The following is an 18,888-nucleotide window of genomic DNA, read 5'->3' as shown; positions in this document are numbered from 1 at the left end:
AAACAGATGAGGGAGAAAACTGTTTAAGAGGGAAAATTATTAGGTATTTTTGTCATGACAGGAGTCCATAGCGAAGGCTGTATAGTGGAGTGGACCTGGGGGGAGGGTTTTAAAACAATGAAAGAATTTTTCTTTTACTTTTCCAAGAGGGTAGTGTACTAGGGGTGAGGGTTGGGAGGGGAGAAAAGTGCAACAATGAATGAATTGAAATCCAAAGTCTCTGTAAATTTTCATTGAAATTAGTAATAAATTAAAAACAAACAAAAAAACCCAAAAAACCAAAACAAACAAACAAAGCCCCTCACTGCTATTGAGTTTGAAATGACTCACAGTTGCCCTTCCAGGGTGTTTTCAGGAGGCCCTAGATTACAAGGGAAGAGACTGCCTATCTTTTTCCAGCAGAGCTGCTGATGAGAAGTGTCTGAGATGCCACTTTTGGGTGAGTAGTGTAACTCAGTATGGACTATGCCTAGAGAGCTCCTCGGATAGAATAAGAGTGTATATTATTTGATCTTTTCTATAGGTTTCTCTAGTTGTGTTCATTGATAGCAGTTTTAAATATCAATGGCTACACTGTTAAAATGACACATATACCAAGGTATGGGTTAAAATAGACTCCATGGTCTTAGAACATGGATGCTAACTTCCATACTACCATTTCTCTGTCAGTTTTTCTTACTATGGTTGTTTACATCTTGTGATGTGGGAAGCTACTATTACCAGTATTTCAAATACTAAGACCAAGAAAGAACCAATTGGTCATCAACTACTGATAGAACAGGTTCTCTGATAACCTATGAAAAGCCCTATGATATAGTGCCATAAAATGAGCCCCCCAGGTTGGCAAGCACTCAGAATATGTTTTGGGGAAAATTGCTTACTCAAAGAAGTAAACCTTATTGGTGTGGAAGCAAAGCTTTCACTCAATAAAGAACCTTCATTTGCTGATGTAGACAGACTCAAAATAATGAGAAACAGTTGAAAATAAACATTGATAACTGAAATATAAAATGTATGAATAAAGTATGAATCTAGGAAAATTGGAAGTTGTTAAAAATTAAATATAATACATAAAGACGGGCATCTTAGTCATCAGTGAGTTGAGAGTACTGATACTGATTGGCTGTTATGAATCAGACAACCATATGATCTATGCTAAGAATGATAAATTTAAGAGAAACAGAGTTGGATGCATTGTAAAAAAATGTTCTAAATATGTTGTCATTGGCAGAATAACATTTATACCCCTATAAGGAAGACCTGTTAACACGACTATATTCAAATTTACACTCTAGCCACCAAAGTTAAAGGTGAAGAAATTGAGGCTTTCTACCGACTTCTGTAGTCTGATACTGACTGAATATGCAACCAAGATGTATTACGTGGGAGTAAATGCAAAAGATGGAAACAAAGAAGGTCTGATAGTTGGAAAATATGCCTTTATGACAGAAATGAGGCTAGAGATTGCATGCTAGAATTTTGTCTAATCAAGGATTTATTCATTGCAAATATTAAAAAAAATAAAAAACCAAACAAACAAACTCAAAAAACAAGCAGCTACAGATCTCACCATAGGGGGAAAAAATAAAAATGACATATGTAGAAAGAGAAGCTTACTATCAGCAAAATAAGGAAGGGGCTGATTACAAATCAGAACATCAATTACTCATATGCAAGTTAAAACTAAAACTGAAGAAAATTAAACAAGTCTACCAGAGCAAAAGTCTACCAGATGGGAAAGTCTGCTGTTAGGGACCTCTCCAAATCACTGAAGAGCAATGGTGTCTCTCTGGAGAATACGGTGCATCTGATACAGGCCATGGTCTTTGCTATCACTTGTTATGCATCAGAGAGTTGGACAGTGACTAAGGAGGATAGAAGAATTGATGCCTTTGAGCTGGAGAAGAGTACTGATCTGTGGTGCTGGAGAAGAGTACTGAGGGTACCACAGACTGTTAGGAAAACAGATTCATCCTGGAAAGGGTTAAACTATGCAGCTCCCTGAAAGGAAGGATTCTGAGGCTCCGTCTAACATACTCTGGACATGTTGTAAGGAGGGACAGGTCCTTGGAGAGGGACATACATCATGCTTGGTAGTGTGGAGGGACAGTGCAGGAGGGGAAAGCCCTCCAGGAGGTGGATTGATTCAATGACTGGGGTAATTGGGATGGGTGTATCGGAGACAGTGTGATTGGCACAGGACAGAGCAAAGTTTAGGGCTGTCGTACATAGGGTCACTATGAGTTGCAAGCGACTCAACGGCACATAACAAGAACAACAACCAACCACCACCACCACCACCAGAGTAAATACAAGCAAGAGTCTATCCCATCTGTATTTAGAAACAGGCTCTGACATTTGTCTGGTCTCAAGTCATTAGTATTCAAGGCATTAAATGTGATGAAAGCCAAATGTCATTAAAATAAGACAGAAAAGAAAGACCCAAATGGATGTCAGAAGAGACTTTGTAACTTGTTTCTGAATGCAGAGCCAAAAGCACAGGCATGATCAAATAAGAGAGCTGCACAAAAGATTATAAAAGGCAGCTTTAAGGTGACAAAATAGTATTATAAAGAAAAATGCAAAGACAAGGAGTTAGAAAACCAAAAGGGAAGAACGTGCTTGAAACTTCTGGAGCTGAAAGAACAAGTTCAAGCCTTGAGGTACAATTCTGATGGCTATTATGAGCAAAATACTGAATGATGGAGAAAATTTCAAAAGAAAATAGAAAGACTATAAAAAAATAATTGGTTGATGAGAAATCATTTCAAAAATAGCATATATGAACAATCAGTGGTAATGAGGGATGAAGTTCCAGCTTTGACACACACACACAAAAAAAGGCACTGACAAACATAAGGCCCCAGGACTTGATAAAATATCATTTGAGGTATTTCAGCAAACAAATTCTGATGCAATCCTAGACATGCTCACTAGTCTATAGTAAGAAATTAGAAGACACATAAATGGTCAATTCACTGTAAGAGATCAAGATCTGTTCCCCAAAAGGTGATCAAACAGAATGTGAAAAATTATCAAACAATGGTAGCATCATGATAGAAGGTGAAGAGAGTGAGACTGTTAACAGCTTTAGTTTGCTTGGCTTCACAATCAACACTATTGGTACCTGCAGGCAGGAAATCAAAAGACGAATTGCACTGCAAAAGTCTGCTATCAGGGACATCTCCAGAGTACTGAACAGCAACAATGTCAGACTAAGGTGCACCTGATCCAGGCCATGGTCTTTGCAATTATTTGCTATCCATCAGAAAACTGGACAATGACTAGGAGAATGAATGCCTTTGAGCTGTGATGGTGGAGAAAATCACTAAATATACCATAGACTGCAAGGAGAACAAGTTCAACCTAGAGAGGGTGAAACCAGGCTGTTCCTTAGAGGCAAGAATTCTGAAGCTCTGTCTGACATACTATGGGTATGTTGCAAGGAGGGACCAGTCCTTGGAGAGGGATGTCATGCTTGGGAGGGTGGAGGGACAGCACAAGAAAGGAAGATCCTTGATGAAATGTATTGACTAAGTGACTGGGGTAATGGGGATAGGTGTGTCAGAGACAATAAGGTTGGTTCAGGATTGAGCAGGGTTCAAAGCTGTTGTACAAAGGGTAGGTATGAGTCACAGGCAACTCAGCAGCACATGCCAACAAACAACATCATTACTATCACATAAAAGTACAACTTTTTGAAAATTATAAAAAAATTGCTGGAATAGTAAACTGACAGAGAACTGCCAGAAATTCCAGCTAGATTGAGAAGTGGCCATGGAACAGCGATACCACTGGTTACGTGAGCTGGATCTTGGTTGAAAGCAGAGAGTATAGAAAGAGGTTTACCTATGTTTTGGCTATGCGAAGGCATTTGACTGTTGTTGATTGCCTTCAGTCAAGAACAACTCATAGGAACCCTTTGAACAAAAGGCCTGATGCCCCTATGCAACTATCAACATTTATCAAAATTCATAGTTTCCAGAGGATTGTTGTTTAGGAAGTGGATGCCACTCCTGCTTCCAAACCTGTCACAGAATGTTATTGGTTGAGTCACCTGTGATGCATAGTGACCCTATGTACAGCAGCTCTGAATCCTTCCCTGTCCTGAGCTGGTCTTACAAATTCTGACACATCAACTCCCATTGCCCCAGTGACTGTATCAATCCATCTCATCTGCAGGCTATGATATCCACCCACCCTTCCGAGCATGATGTCCTTCTCCAAGGACTGATCTCTCCTGGCCACATGCCCAAAATAAGTGAGGTGGAGTTTCAAAATCCTAGCCTCTAAGGAGAGACTTGGTTTCACCCTCTCCAAGACAGACTTTTTTGTTTTCTTGGTAGTCCATTGTATGTTCAAGACTCTTCTCCAGCACCATAACTTGAAGGAATCTAATCTTCTTCTGTCATCCTTAGTCACTGTACAATTCCCTGAAACATAACAAGTAATTGAGAAGACCATGGCCTGGATTAGGGGCACCTTTGAATCTAGACTGACATTGTTGCTCTTCAGCACTCTGGAGAGGTCTATGACAGCAGGTTTTCCCAATACAATTTGTCTTTTGATTTCCTGACTGCTGGTGCCAAGAGTGTTGACTGTGGATCCAAGGAAGCTGTAACTGCTAACAACCTCAATCTCTTCTCCATCTATCATGGTGCTGCCAATTGGCCCAGTGGTGAGAATCTTTGTCTTCTTGATGCGAAGCTTCAATCAATATTGAAGACTACAGTCCTTGACCTTTTGTAACAAGTGCTTCAGATCTTCTTCAGTTTCAGCCAGCAAGGTTGTGTCATCTGCATGTCATGGGCTGTTAATGAGTCTTCCTCCAGTCTTGATGCCACGGCCTAGTGACAAGAAGCTGCACTGTGATCCCAGAGGTGCACGGCTCGAATCCACCAGATGCTCTGCTGGAGAAGGAGGGACAATCTCCTCCTGTATCAGTCAGATCCGATTTGATGGCGCACACACACACAAAGTAATAAAATAAAAAAATAAAAAAAAAACAATAAAAAGCTCAGCCTCTTGAATGATCTGCATACAGATTGAAAAGATATGGGGAGAGTATGCATCCCTGACACAATCCCTTCCTTATTTTGAACAATGCAGTGTTTCCTTGTTCTGTTCTGAGAACGGCTTCTTGATCCAAGTATAGGTTTCATATCAGGATGATCAAGTACTCTGAGATTCCCATTTTCCTCAAAGTTAACCACAATTTATTGTGATCCACACAGTCAAATGCCTTTGCATAGTCAATGAAACACAAATAGACATTCTTCTGGTACTCTCTCCTCTCTGAAAAGATCCATTTGACATTGGCAATAATAGTCCTAGTGCCACGAACTCTTCTAAACCCAGGCTTGTCTTTTTGGTAGTTCTCTGCTCAGTCTTTTCTGGGTAATTTTCAACAGGATTTTGCTAGTGTGTGACATTAGTGATATTGTACGATAATTTCCACACTGTCAGGTCACCTTTTTATGGAATGGGAATAAATATGGATCTCTTCCAGTCAGTTAGCCAAGCAGATGTCGCCTGTAAGCACATTCAGGACAGCATCTGTTTGCAAATACATCAACTGGTATTTCTTCAATTCCTGGGCTTTATTTTTTGCCAAGTCCTTCAGAGCAGCCTGCATTTCCTTCTTCATCACCACTGCCTCTTGATCATATGTTGTTTCTTGAAATTCTCTTGTGTCAGCCTATTCTTTCGGTACAATGACTCTGTATACTCCTGCCATCTTCTTTTAATGCTTCCTGAATCATTTAACATTCTGCTCATAGCATCCTTAAACATTGCAACTTAGGCTTGAGTTTATTATTAAGAATACGAATTGAGTTTATAGCTTAAGAAATGTTGCACGATGTTCAGCCCTTTTGATTGTCACTCCAGCTCCTTGCACCACATTTCATTATAATATTTTGCCTTGTCTTACCGAGCAGCGCTTTGAAATCTTCTATTCAGCCCAACTTCTTGATTTCTTCCCTTTGTGTTGGCTTCTCAGTGCTCTACTAAAATATTCAGAGTCTCTTCTGACATCTATTTTGATCTTTTCTTATTTTTCCTTATTTTTAAAGACTTTTTGCATTCTTCATGAACAATGTTCACAGCTTATCTGGTCTTCATTCATTAGTATTCAAGGACTCAAACTTATTCCTGAGTTGGTTTTTAAATTCATGGGAGATAGACTCAAGGTCACATTTTGTTTCCTGTGGATATGATTTAAACTTTAGCTTTAATTTGAACTTGAGTATGAGCAGTTGGTGGTCTGTTCCACAATCAGCACCTGGCCTAATTTTCACTGCTTATACTGAATTTCTCCAACAGTTCCATCCACAGATGTAATCAGTCTGATTCCTGTACATCCCATCAGGTGAAATCCATGTGTATAGCCTGTGTTTATGTTTCTTATGAAAGGTATTTGCTATGACTAAATCATTGATTGCACAGAATTCTAGCATTCTATCCCCAGCCTCATTTCTGTCACCAAGTCCATATTTTCCGACTACTAATCCTTCTTCCTGATTCCCCACTTTTGCTTTCCAGTCACCTATTATTATTAATACTTCATGGTTACAGGTTCAATCGGTTTCTGACTACAACAGTTGATAGAAATCATCTATTTCCTCCTCTTTCGCTCTGGTTGTAGGTGCATAAATCTGAATGATACTGATATTAACAGGTCTTCCTTTTATGAGTATGGATATTATTCTGTCCCTCAAAATATTGTATTTCAATATGGATGTAGAAATGGCCTTTTTAACTATGAAAGAGCCTCTGTTTTTTTTGACCTTTTCATCTCCAGCAGAATAGACCATTTGATCATTACTGTATGGATCATAATATTATGTATAACTTGGAGAAGAATGGGAATCCCAGAACAACTGTGCTCATGTGAAATCTGTAGCTGGATACAACAGTTATCTGAACAGAACAATAGGATACTGCCTGGTTTAAAATCAGGAAAGGGGTCTATTGAGGTTGTATCTTTATTCAAGCTACACTCTGTGAAGAATGTGGCATCAGGATTGGAGGCAGACTCATGAAAATGTTATAGAGATGACACAATTTTGCTAGAAAAAAGTAAAGAAGACTTGAAGCACTTCACTGAAGAAGATCAAAGACTATAATCTTCAAATAGATTCTACCTCAACATAAAAAATCCTCACAACTAAACCAATAAACAGCATCGTGATAGATGGGAAAAGACTGAAATTGCCAATAATTTCATTTTACTTGAGCCATGACTCAACACCCATGGAAGCAGGTTTAGAAATCAAATGAAGCATTATATTGGTCAAATCTGCTTTCGAGGATTTCTTTAAAGCATTAAAGTGCAAGGAAGTCTATTTAAAGTTTAAGGGGTACCTGGCCCAAATATATTCAATTGTTTTGTATGCATCTAAAAAGTTGGGCAACAAATAAGGAAGAACAAAGAACTGATGCCTTTGAATTGTGGTATTGGAGAAGAATACAGAATATGCCTCGGACTGTGAAAACAACGATCCAAAACCAAAAAGAAGAAATCTGCTTTGGAGGAAATACAATCAGGGTGTTTTTTTTATAGGCAAGGGTGATGAAATGTTATCCCATGTACTTTGGGCATATTGTCAGGAGGGGCTAGTCCTTGGAAAAAGACATCATGCTGTGAAAAGTAAAGAGAAGGTCAGAGAAAGAACCTACATGAGATGGCCTGACACAATGACTGTAACAATGGGCTTGGACATGGTGAACAATGGGCTTGGACATGGTGAAGACTGTAAGGATGGGGCAAGACAGGGCAAGATTTAGATCTGTTGTTCATTGAGTTTTAGTTGATTTAAGGACACCAAACAACAGTAATGTCTATACCTACTGTTGTTGTTAAGTGCCGTCAAGTTGTAGGCGACTCATAGCAACCCTGTGAACAAAAGTCCTGGACACCTGTATAACTTTCGTCTTTTCTCCAGGCTCACAGAGTTTCCAGAGGCAAGCTATACGGAAGTGGATCCCACTCCTGCTTCCAAGCTGGTTTTAATCGTGGAGCTCCACCAAACCACTGTCCACCATGGTGACCATTCTCGCATTTGACTCATAGTAGGTTTGGATATGGTGAAGATTCTAAGAATGGAGTAAGATAGGGCAAGATTTAGATCTGTTGTTCATTGAGTTTTAGTCGATTTAAGGGAACCAAACAACAGTAACGTCTACATCCACTGCAGGGTCTAAAATCTTAACTCACAAAGTTTCTTAGTATATTTTTTTTCTTCTTCATTTTGGACAATGGAGATAGTAGCACCTATTGTGATGACTACTAATTATAAAAATATTAACAATCATCATTGATATTTAAAAACAAGGCAAATAGCAAAAGGGTTACTACTTCTTTGGAATTATGATTCTTGGCCACAAAACACATCATCTCATTTTCTTGCTTAGTCGCCTTCTGTGGTTCCACAAAGAATAATCTGAATGGTATTCAATATTACCTATAATTTAAATCTACTCTTTTATACAGCATTGTTTATACTGTCCCAGAAACACGCCAAGCAAATTTTAATCTTGTTACTCTTTTCCCAAGTTTCTCTTTAAAATAGAAAACTCTAATTATGCTATTTTTTCTATATTTATAATTGCTTTCTAATATCACTATTCAGTTCTCTGAGCTTGAGAAATGCAGAGCAAGTTTTTCCTTTTTTGTTCTCCAGTCCCAGCTCTCTACACTTTCCATTATAATATTCTGCTTTGTCCACTCAAACTGCCTTTGAAATCTGTTCCGCTCTTTTACTTTGGCATGTTTACCCTTTGTTTTGGCTTCTTGACACTCTCCTGTAATTTTCAGAATCTCTTCTGACATACATGTTAGTTTCCTCTTTCTCCCTCTGTTTTCATATTGACCCTTTGCTCTCTTCATGAATGATACCCTTTGATATCATCCCACAACTCATCCAGTCTTTGATCACTGGTGTTCAATGACTCACATCTATTCCTAAATTGATCTTGAAATTCACATGGAATAGATTCAAGATCATATCTTGGTTCTTGTGGACTTATTTTGGTCTCAGTTTGAACTTGCATATGAGTAATTGATGGTCTGACACACAGTCTATACCTGGCCTCGTTTTGACTGCTGTTATTAAGCTTCTCCAACAATTTCTTCCACAGATGTTGTCAATCTAATTCCCACGCAGCCCATCAGGTATGTTGTCAATCTAATTCCTATTCAGCCCAACAGGTGATATCGATGTGTAAAGCCATCACTTATGTCTTTTATAAAAGGTACTCACAATAAATAAATCATTCTGCATTTCTTAAGCTAAGAGAACTGAAGGGAAAAAAAAAATTAAACCATGAGTTGCAATATAGATGCTATGGGCAACTGGGGAGCTCTGGTCATTTAATTTATTGAATGACCCAAAAAGCATCAAAAGGAGATGGAGGAAATAAACAGAATCACTGTACCAGAAAGAATTGATTGATATTGAAAAATTTCAGGGAGTACCATAAGAGCAGGAGCCAAGGGTAATGAATGAGGAAGTGGATGCTGTATTGAAGGCACTGCCAAAAAATATGGCCCCAGCAATCGATGGGATACTAATTGCCTTGTTCAATTAACAGATATAGCCTTTGATGTGTTCACTAGTCTATGCCAGGAAATTTGGAGGACAACTGTCTGGTCAACAGATTGGAAGAGGTCCTTATCTGTTCCCATTGCCAAGGAAAGGTGATCCAACTGAACACAGAAACTATGGAACAATATCATTAGTATCAATCACATGCAAGCAAAATACTGCTGACAATCATTCAAAAACAGCTAGAACAGGACATAGATAGAGAACTGCCAGCAGTTTAAGTAGGACTTAAAGGAGGCTGTGGCATTAGGGAAATAATTGATGATGTCAGATGGAGCCTGGCTCAAAGTAAGGAATACCAAAAGAATGTCTATTTGTGCTTCATTGACTATGCAAATGCATTTGATTGTGTAGATAGCAAGAAAGTGTTGCTGACACTGAGAAGAACAGGTATCCCAGAGCACTTAAATGTGCTCATGAGAAACCTATACCTGGACCAAGAGGCTGCTGTGAGAAAAGAGCAAGGAAACACTGAATGGTTTAAAATTAAGAAGGGAGTATGTCTGGGTTGTATTCTCTCTCCATACTTATCCAATCTGTATGCTCAGCAAAGAATTCGAGAAAGCTGGACTCTATGAAGAAGAATGTGCCATCAGGACTGGAGGGAGACTCGTGAATAATCTGTGTTATGCACATGACACAACCTTGCTTGCTGAAAGTGAGCGAAGCACTTGTTGCAGAAGATCAAGGAATGTAGCCTTTAATATGGATTGCATCTCAATGTCAAGAAAACAAAAGATTCTTACTACTGGACCCATACTCAACATCATGATGGATGGAGAAGAGATTGAAACTGTCAACAACTTCATCTTACTTGCATCCACAATTAACACTCTTGGTAATTGCAGTCAGAAAATCAGGAGACGTATTGCATTGGGAAAATCTGCAGTTAGGGACCTCTCCAGATTACTGAGGCGTAATGATGTCAGTTTGAGGACTAAGGTGCACCTGATTCAGGCCATAGTCTTTCCAATCAGTTGCTATGCATCAAACAGCTGGACAATGAATAAGGATGAGAGAAGAACTGATACCTTTGAGTTGTGGCGTTGGAGAAGAGCACTAAACATCCAATGGAATGACAAAAGAACAAATAAATATGTCTTAGAGAGAGTGTACCCAGAATGCTCTCTGGAGGCAAAGATGATGAAGCTTCACCTCACATACTTTGAACATGTTTCTAGGAGGCATTATTCCTTGGAGAGGAACATCATGCTTGGAAGAGTGGAGGGGTGGCAAAGAAGAGGAAGACTAACCAGGTAGACTGTCACGGTGTGTGCCGCAATGGGCTCTAGTGTGTCAGTGTGTCCTCTAGTGTGAGGATGGTACAAGACAGGGTGAGATTCAAATCTGCTGTTCATAGGGTGACTATGAATCATACCTAACTCAATGACACCTAACAACAATAAAAACAATACAACTGTGTTCCACAGGGTATTCAATGGTTGTAATTTTTCTTCTGAGGTATCTCTGTCCAACTTTTAATCAGTAGCTGAGGACTTAAAACCTTTGGGTCACTTAGGGACTCCTCAAATGCCTGCAGTTAGTAACACATCTGGTTCTGTTTCCTTGAAGAACACAGACCTTTACTTTGTTAGGATTCAGTGCTTTCTATCCTGGCATGTGCTGGTACCAAAGCTTCTGCCTACAATCCTGAAGACATTCTGCTAATTGCCATAAAGGTTATAAAATTCATCAATACTTGGGCTTTTCTTTTAAGAAATGTGTAAAGTGAAGTGGTGGTAATAGTAATACCAATAGCATCAGAAGCTACTGAACTTGTGGGAAATAAAATGAAACCAGGTCACCTCAAAGATGATTCCCAGGAGGTGGAGGTCAAGAATACATACCTCCATCTTTTTTTACAATTCTAACAACAGCATCACACTGTATGTTCTACTTCTCTTTTAGGTTTGAAAACTCACAGATCACACTTAACACTTAAATGGTCTATTAAGGAAGCAGTAGTATAATCTGAGATCAGGATTAAAGGCTGCCAGTAAGGAAAAGGATTAGAAAGTATATAGCCGGTGTCTATTTTTTTTTTGGCGTAAGACAGTTCTCTCAGCTCCTCTTGGATGTGCAGGCCTCCTCTTAGCTTCCTTCTTGGCCCTGCTACTTGTCACCACCAATTCTGAAGCAAGGCCCCTTCCACGTCTGTAGGTATCCTCACTATCATAGTCCAACTCTTATTTGAGTTTCAGTAAGAGTCTTCTTGCCTCTTCTCTTCTGATTATTCTGTGCATGGTGTCAATACAATCTATAATTTAAATCTACTCAACCCACTGGGTCTCTAACTTGGGTGTCTTCTAAGGACAGAATCCTTAAAGACAGACATCATGATGGAAAGGAGGAAGGGTCAGAAAAAGAAAGGAAGACTTTCTACAAGATGGAGTAATGCAGTGACTACCACAGAGAGCTTAAGAATCTTAGATGTCACGAGGATGGAGCAGGATAGAGTGAGGTTCAGATCTGTCGTTCATAGGGGTGCTAGTCAACTCAATGGCATCTAACAATAACAACCATCATCCATCCACTCTTCTCTGTGCGTCTTCATATCAGAAAACATCTGTGGGGTTGGCTGTATATAGACATAACATCTTTTCAACTTTAAGGCATGGTCCCTTCCACTTGGAGTCATGGAATAATCTTCTCTCGGTAGGCCAGAGAAATCTTTTTTTTATAGCTAGTTAAGGAAAACTCATTTGCACAATTCCGTATATCTTCATTTGCACAGTATAGTGACCAATCCCACAATGGGTAAAACCACCTCAGGCAGGTTACAGCCCCAGGACAGACAAACGTATCAAGGCAAATTATTTGCACTTAAAAAAAAAAAAAAAGTAACAAATCCTTTGTGGTAGAAAAGGTACTTCTTCAGGGTTAAGGAGAACTAGCTCTCAAATTGTTTTTCCACAGGATTAAAACAAAAAGCCACATGAAGCACAATTCAATGGGTGGAGTGAGGGATTAGTAAAGAAAAGGGGAAAGATCTGTGTGAAAACAAAAATGTATATAAACTTTATGAACTTTGAATGTAAACCAGTATAAAATTACTAACTAACTTAAGAGGGACTAAAGAGCATTATGCTGAGTGAACTAACTTAAGGACAAATAATGTATAAAACCATTATTGTAGAATGAGTATGAGGATCCAAGGGGGGGTGGGGGAGTGGAAGCAGATAGGTGAGAATGTGCAGGAGGGTGGAGTGTGTTGCAGATAATCATGGACTCAGACAATTTGATGGGTGGGTGGGGTGAGGGAAATCGGAATGATCTGGTGTGAAAAACAAAACAATGTATTTGAATTTTGTAAATAAGTTATTATATTAAAAAAAGGGAATAAAACAGAAAGACCTGTAATAGATCCATGATATGTTTCATGATGAATTTGGCATTTTATTTCATTAGATAAAGGATAAATCACTCAGCAAATGACATAAGGAAAATCTGGCAAATGACCTGGCAATAAAGATAAAGAGATGAAAGGGGGGGGGGGCGCCTGCAGCGGCAACATATGAAGGCGTTCTCTTCACCATGGCTATATTTCTTTTTGTAATTACGAAAAGAAATTCTTGTGCTTATATGTATTGAACACGCTTTCAGAAAGGAATTTAAGTTCAGCTTTCAAAAGGATTTCATTCATAATACACATCATTGTATTAGCTATATCAAGTATTGGAAGTCTGTATTTCTTGGTTTTCATTCTCATTAAAATATTCCCATTGTTTTTCATTCCTCCTGACCCAGTGAGAACTAACCTTTGAAGGATTGAATGGAATACCCAGGTATGAAGAGCCTCGGAAACCACAGCGATTTAAATTTGATCCTAGAAAATGAAAGCATGTAGTTATAAAGTATACCTTACTTTTTAACAAATCCTTAAGTAATTATATTTTATTATTTTCAGAAACAGTATTTTAGTGCCTAAACCTTTGTTACTGTTTCACTTTTCATGCCTACTAATGTTAAATGATACTATTTGCCAGATAAGTGTCTTTTGTGAATGTCCTTACTAAAATCCTATATCAACTATAGACAAGCATAATGATTTCTTACTGGGTCTTACCTTTTATTTGTAGCCATTCATAGCATAGCATTTTTACATCTTTCCTGAGTGACCATTTTTTAGGTAATCATCATAGTCAATCATGCACTCTACTCTAAAGAACATCAAGGAGAAGCCTGGAGGTTAAATGCTATTTTCAAAGCAACAGTGAGTTAATGAATGACAGAACCAGATCTAGAATCCTAGAATCCTAACTTGCTACCCAGGATATTTCTACTTTAATTCACTGCTCCCTTGGCATGCGAGCAAGCTAAAGGTAAAAACTGTAGAACTTCATTTTGAATGCACTACCCCACTTCACTCTGAAATGATATCAAAAACCTAGTTGCTGCCAGAGTGTAGCCAGGGATGTGTCCTATCACCATACCTTTTCAATCTATATGCAAAACAGAGTATCCAGGAGGCTGGTCTTTATGAGGTGAAATGTGGCACCAGGATTGGAAGCAGACTCATCAACAATCTCTGTTATGCAGATGACACAACTCTGTTTGCTGAAACTGAGAAGGACCTGAAGTGCTTGCTGCAGAAGGTCAAGGACTGCCAGCCTTTAATATGGATTGAAGCTCAACATCAAGAAAACAAAGATTCTAACCACTGGGCCTACAGACACCATCATGATAGATGGTGAAGAGATTGAGACTGTTAATGGCTTTAGTTTGCTTGTCTCCACAAACAACACTCTTGGTACCAGCAGCCAGGAAATAAAAAGATTAACTGCACTGAGAAAAGTCGGCCCTCAAAGACCTTTTTCCAAAGTACTGAAGAGTGACAATGTCAGTTTGGACTTGCTGTGTATTGGAAAGCTTGACAATGACTAGGGATGATAGAAGGTGAACTGATGCCTTTGAGCGGTGGTGCTGGTGAAAAGCACTGAATAGATCATGGACTGCTAGGAGAACAAGTTCGTCCTAAAGAGGGTGAGACCAGGCTGCTCCTTGGAGGCTTCTGTTTACATTTTGATTACATTCTGAAGCTTCGTCTGATATATTTCGGACATGTTGCAAGGAGGGACCAGCCCTGGGAAAGGGACATCATGCCTGGGAGGGTGGAAGGACAACACAAAAGTGAAAGACCCTCAATGAAATACATTGATTAAATGACTGGAATAATAGGGGGTAGATGTGTCAGAGACAGTAATCATGGCACAGGATAGAGCAGGTTTTAGGGCTGTTGTACAGAGGATCGCTATAAGTCGCAGGCGACTCAATGGCATGTAACAACAATAACAATTGCTGCCAAGTAGATTCTGGATAGATCACTATAATTAGCACTTAATCATTACTTGTTCAAGATATTACATAGTTTCTATGTAAGATTTTCCTTTTTAAAGTTATCAATGGAGTATGTTGTTGTTATGTGGCGTCGAGTCACATGGGACTCATAGCGACCCTATGTACAACAGCCATAAACCCTACTCTATTCCATGCCAATCTCATTGTCTCTGACACACCTACCCGTTACCCAAGTCACCAAATCAATCCATCTCATCGTGGGTCTTTCTCTCCTGCACTGTCCCTCTACCCTCCCAAACATGATATTCTTCTCTCCAAGGACTGATCCCACCTTGCAACATGTCCAAAGTTATGTTGGATGATGCTTCAGAATTCTTGACTCCAAGGAGCAGCCTGGCTTTACCCTCTCCAGGACAAACCTGTTCTTTCTTTTAGCAGCCCATGGTATCTTCAATACTCTTCTCCAACACCACAGTTCAAAGGCATCAATTATCCTTCCATCATCCCTAGTCACTGTCCACCTTTCTGATGCACAGCAAGTGATAGCAAAGACCATGACCTCTATCAGGAGCACTTCAGTCTCCAGACTGAGATGTTGTTCTCAAGCACTTTGGAGAGGTCTTTAACCATAGATTTTCCCATCACAATGTTGTTGTTCTTGTTATGTGCTGTCGAGTTGCTTGCGACTCATAGTGACTCTATGTACAACAGCTCTAAACTCTGCTCTGTCCTATGCCAATCACACTGTTTTCTTTAAAATATATCTGAAATGTTTACTCTGAGCAGAATTAACACTTTTAATACTGACACAGAGCAGTGTGGCTATCCTAGTCACAAGATAACAGAAACTGGTTAAAAAAAAAACACAACAAAACCAAAAACCCAACCAATCAACCAACCAGTGTATAGAAGGCTGGAAATGGCATACAAGTCTAAAGTCTGTGCTTGCCTGAGTTATGTGTTAGCTTCACTTGGGAAAAAGCTAAGAGGTTACTTGTGATGGGGCCCTTGGTAATGTCTTTGCCCTCCCCAGAGAGGGCCTGAGATCTCCACAAATGGCTCTGTGGAGCTTAAGGCTGCCCATGTTTCTTGTTTATCATGGACTGCTAGGACAACAAATAAGTTCATCCCAGAGAGGGTGAAACAACGCTGTTACTTAAAGGTAAGGATTTTGAAGCTCTATCTGACATATTGGGGAATGCTGCAAGGAGGAACCAGTCCTTGGAGAGGAGCATCATGCTTGGAAGGCTGGAGGGAAAGAAAGTACAAGAGAGGAAGACTTTGGGTGAGATGGACTGACTCAGTGAGTGGAGTAATGGGAGCAGATGTGTCAGAGACAATGAAATTGGCTCAAGATAGGAAAGGGTTCAGGGCTGTTGTACATAGGGTCACTGTGAGTCACAAACAATTTGATAGCATAGTAACAAAAATAAGGTGCCTAGAAGTATCTATAAATATGGAGTCATCTGTGAGTGCAATGCCGTGGGCTTTCTCTGTCCCTGTGCAGGTCAGCTAACTGAACTCTGGCCATGACAGAAAAGAATGACACTGTTCTTTATATCAGTTTAGGGAGTAAGAGACCTTCCCCGAAATCTCCTGCTAAGTTGGATAATTCTGATAGGCGTAACGGAAAGGTTGACATGTAGTCATGACTCAATGTTTCTGAATGGGGTATTATTTTTCTAAAAAGTAAATAAATTAATTAATGGCACTCTTATTGACTTATCTCCGAGTTTCAGTGTCCTGGCTAAGTGGTTAAGTGCTTGGTTGCTAAATAAATGTCTGGCAGTTTGGAACTACCAGTTGCTCCATAAGAAAAATATGAGGCAGCTGGTTTCCATAAAGATTATAGCCTTGAAAATGGGCAGTTATACTCTGTACTATACAGCTATTATGAATTGGTATCAACAAAAGGACAGTACATCTGGTTTTGAGTGTTTGGAGTACTTAGCTTTGTTGAATTAGTAACTTTTCTGAAAAGCAGGGGGGAAAAAATACTGATGCTGAGTAGTACTCCATAAGATCATAAGGCCATAGTTAAAATCATTCACATTCAGAATGAACTTAAGCTCTTATTTGAGTACTATTTTATGGGCAAGCTAATTTAACTTCTATGACACCTGTCTATTTTTAAAGTAAGATCAAGAGCAGTGTATTTACCTTGCAAGGTTCTTAAAATGTTTTAAGAAATGTTTTAAAAGTTAATACAGCGACTAAAGCTTAAACAGTAACCATTTCAAAAAGAGTTAGGTATTATCTGGCATGTCAAACAGGAAGTAAATAACCTCATCTGCTGCCCTTTGCAGAAAAGTTTCTAGTTCCTCCTAATCAAATGCCTAACCTGTGTTTTACTTGTAATAAGCACTCTGGTTATACTGTTTTAAGCAACAAATCTGTTCATTTTTCTGGAAGTTCATGGCATATTCATTACTCTTCACCAATACCATAATTGAAAGGTATCAATACTTCTTATATTGTTGGATAATGTCAAGCAGGCTCCAATTAACAATGATTGTGCACAAAAAACTAAACCCTGCCTGATCCTGTTATCTTCACAATTTCTGCTATTTAAACTCACTGTCATCACTGGGTTAAACCTTTTGTCACTGGCCTTCCCTTCACTAGGGTAAACTTTCAAACTTCTTCAGAGTTTATGAAACAGCTCCATCTTGTGTTTCTAATCAGTGGTTGGGAAGTTCTTAGTCGTCTGTTCACTGGGATCAATTACATGTTGCTTTATGCTGTTGTGTCAAAATCGACTCACAGTTACCCTCCAGTAGATTTTCAGAGGCAGTAAAGCACATGGGCCTTTGGTATGGAAGCACAGCTCCTCACCCACCAGAGCTCCCAGATCAATTTCATCGTTTAAGCAGTACAAAATCCTCCTGGACTCCATTTCAGGTTTATATTAAAAGTCCTAAAGAGTCCAGCATGGACAATCATGTTTTAAAAAAAAATCCAACCAAAACCAAAATACAATAATCTGTCTGATATACTATCAGAATCAAGAACAACTGATTTGCTGAATAATTTATAACCAAACTAGTTCATCTTGTTATATGGTAGTTTACTTTGAATATATACCACTGACATTCCTATTTCTGCAAAAAAAGTGGAAACTAGGTGGGTAGGAAGAAAAGGAGAAATGACAAAAAAACCTGGAAAATGTATGTGGTTATAACAAGGGTATACATGTTCTTGAGTATTTACTGCTGTCAGGGACCAGTGAGTCGATTCTGACTCACCGAGACCCAGGGTGTAATAGAACCAAAAACTGTTGGTCTGTATCATCTCTACTGAACTTGAGGACAATTTTAACAGCTATTTTATTGAGGGTCTTCATTTTTATCACTGACCCTCTTCTGACTCAAGCATTGTGTATTCAGATACTGCTCCCTCCTGATAAAATGTCTCAAGTATATGAGACAGTCTTGTTACCCTCACATATAAAGAGCATTCAGGCTGCACTTCTTCTAAGACAGGTTTGTGTGTACAGGGGTGTATGTATAATTTGGAGAGATCCCTAACTTCAGATCTTCCCAATGCAATGTGTCTCCTTATTTCCTGACTGCTGGTATGAAGGGTAAGAATGAAGATGCTGACAGTTTCAATCTCCTCTCCATCCATCATGACACTGCCTACTGGTCCAGTGGTAAGAATATTTGTTTTCTTGAGATGCAATCCAAACTGAAGGCTGAATTCCTTAATCTTCTGCAACAAATGCTGCAAGTTCTCCTCACTTTCTGCAAGCAAGGTTGGGTCATCTGCATACACAGGTTATTGATGAGTCTCCCTCCAAACCTGATGTCACACTCCTCTTCACAGAGTCCAGCTTCTCAGATAATTTGCTTAGTATACAGATTAAACATGTATGGGGAGAGAATAAAATCCTGGTGCAGTCTCTTCTTAATTTTAAGACTTGCAGTGTTTCCCTGTTCTGTTCACACAGCAGCCTCCTGGACCAGGTTCTGCATGAGCACAA

The 18,888-nt window shown here is 39.2% G+C and overlaps 1 protein-coding gene across 1 annotated transcript in view; it reads right to left on the bottom strand.

Annotated features, from left to right (window-relative positions):
* The window catches only part of PGGT1B (protein geranylgeranyltransferase type I, beta subunit), a 121,563-nt gene that overhangs the window by 66,122 nt on the left and 36,553 nt on the right, over positions 1-18,888 (bottom strand). Inside the window, exon 3 of the mRNA XM_006886676.1 lies at positions 13,367-13,434. Within this exon, the coding sequence (XP_006886738.1) occupies positions 13,367-13,434 (68 nt within the window). The remainder of the gene's footprint in view (positions 1-13,366; positions 13,435-18,888) is intronic.

This window comes from Elephantulus edwardii, unplaced genomic scaffold (assembly GCF_000299155.1).
Source record: "Elephantulus edwardii isolate Elephantulus edwardi_28Jun2011 unplaced genomic scaffold, EleEdw1.0 scaffold00050, whole genome shotgun sequence".
Taxonomy (NCBI): Eukaryota; Metazoa; Chordata; class Mammalia; order Macroscelidea; family Macroscelididae; genus Elephantulus; species Elephantulus edwardii.
This window is presented reverse-complemented; position numbering and strand designations above follow the sequence as displayed.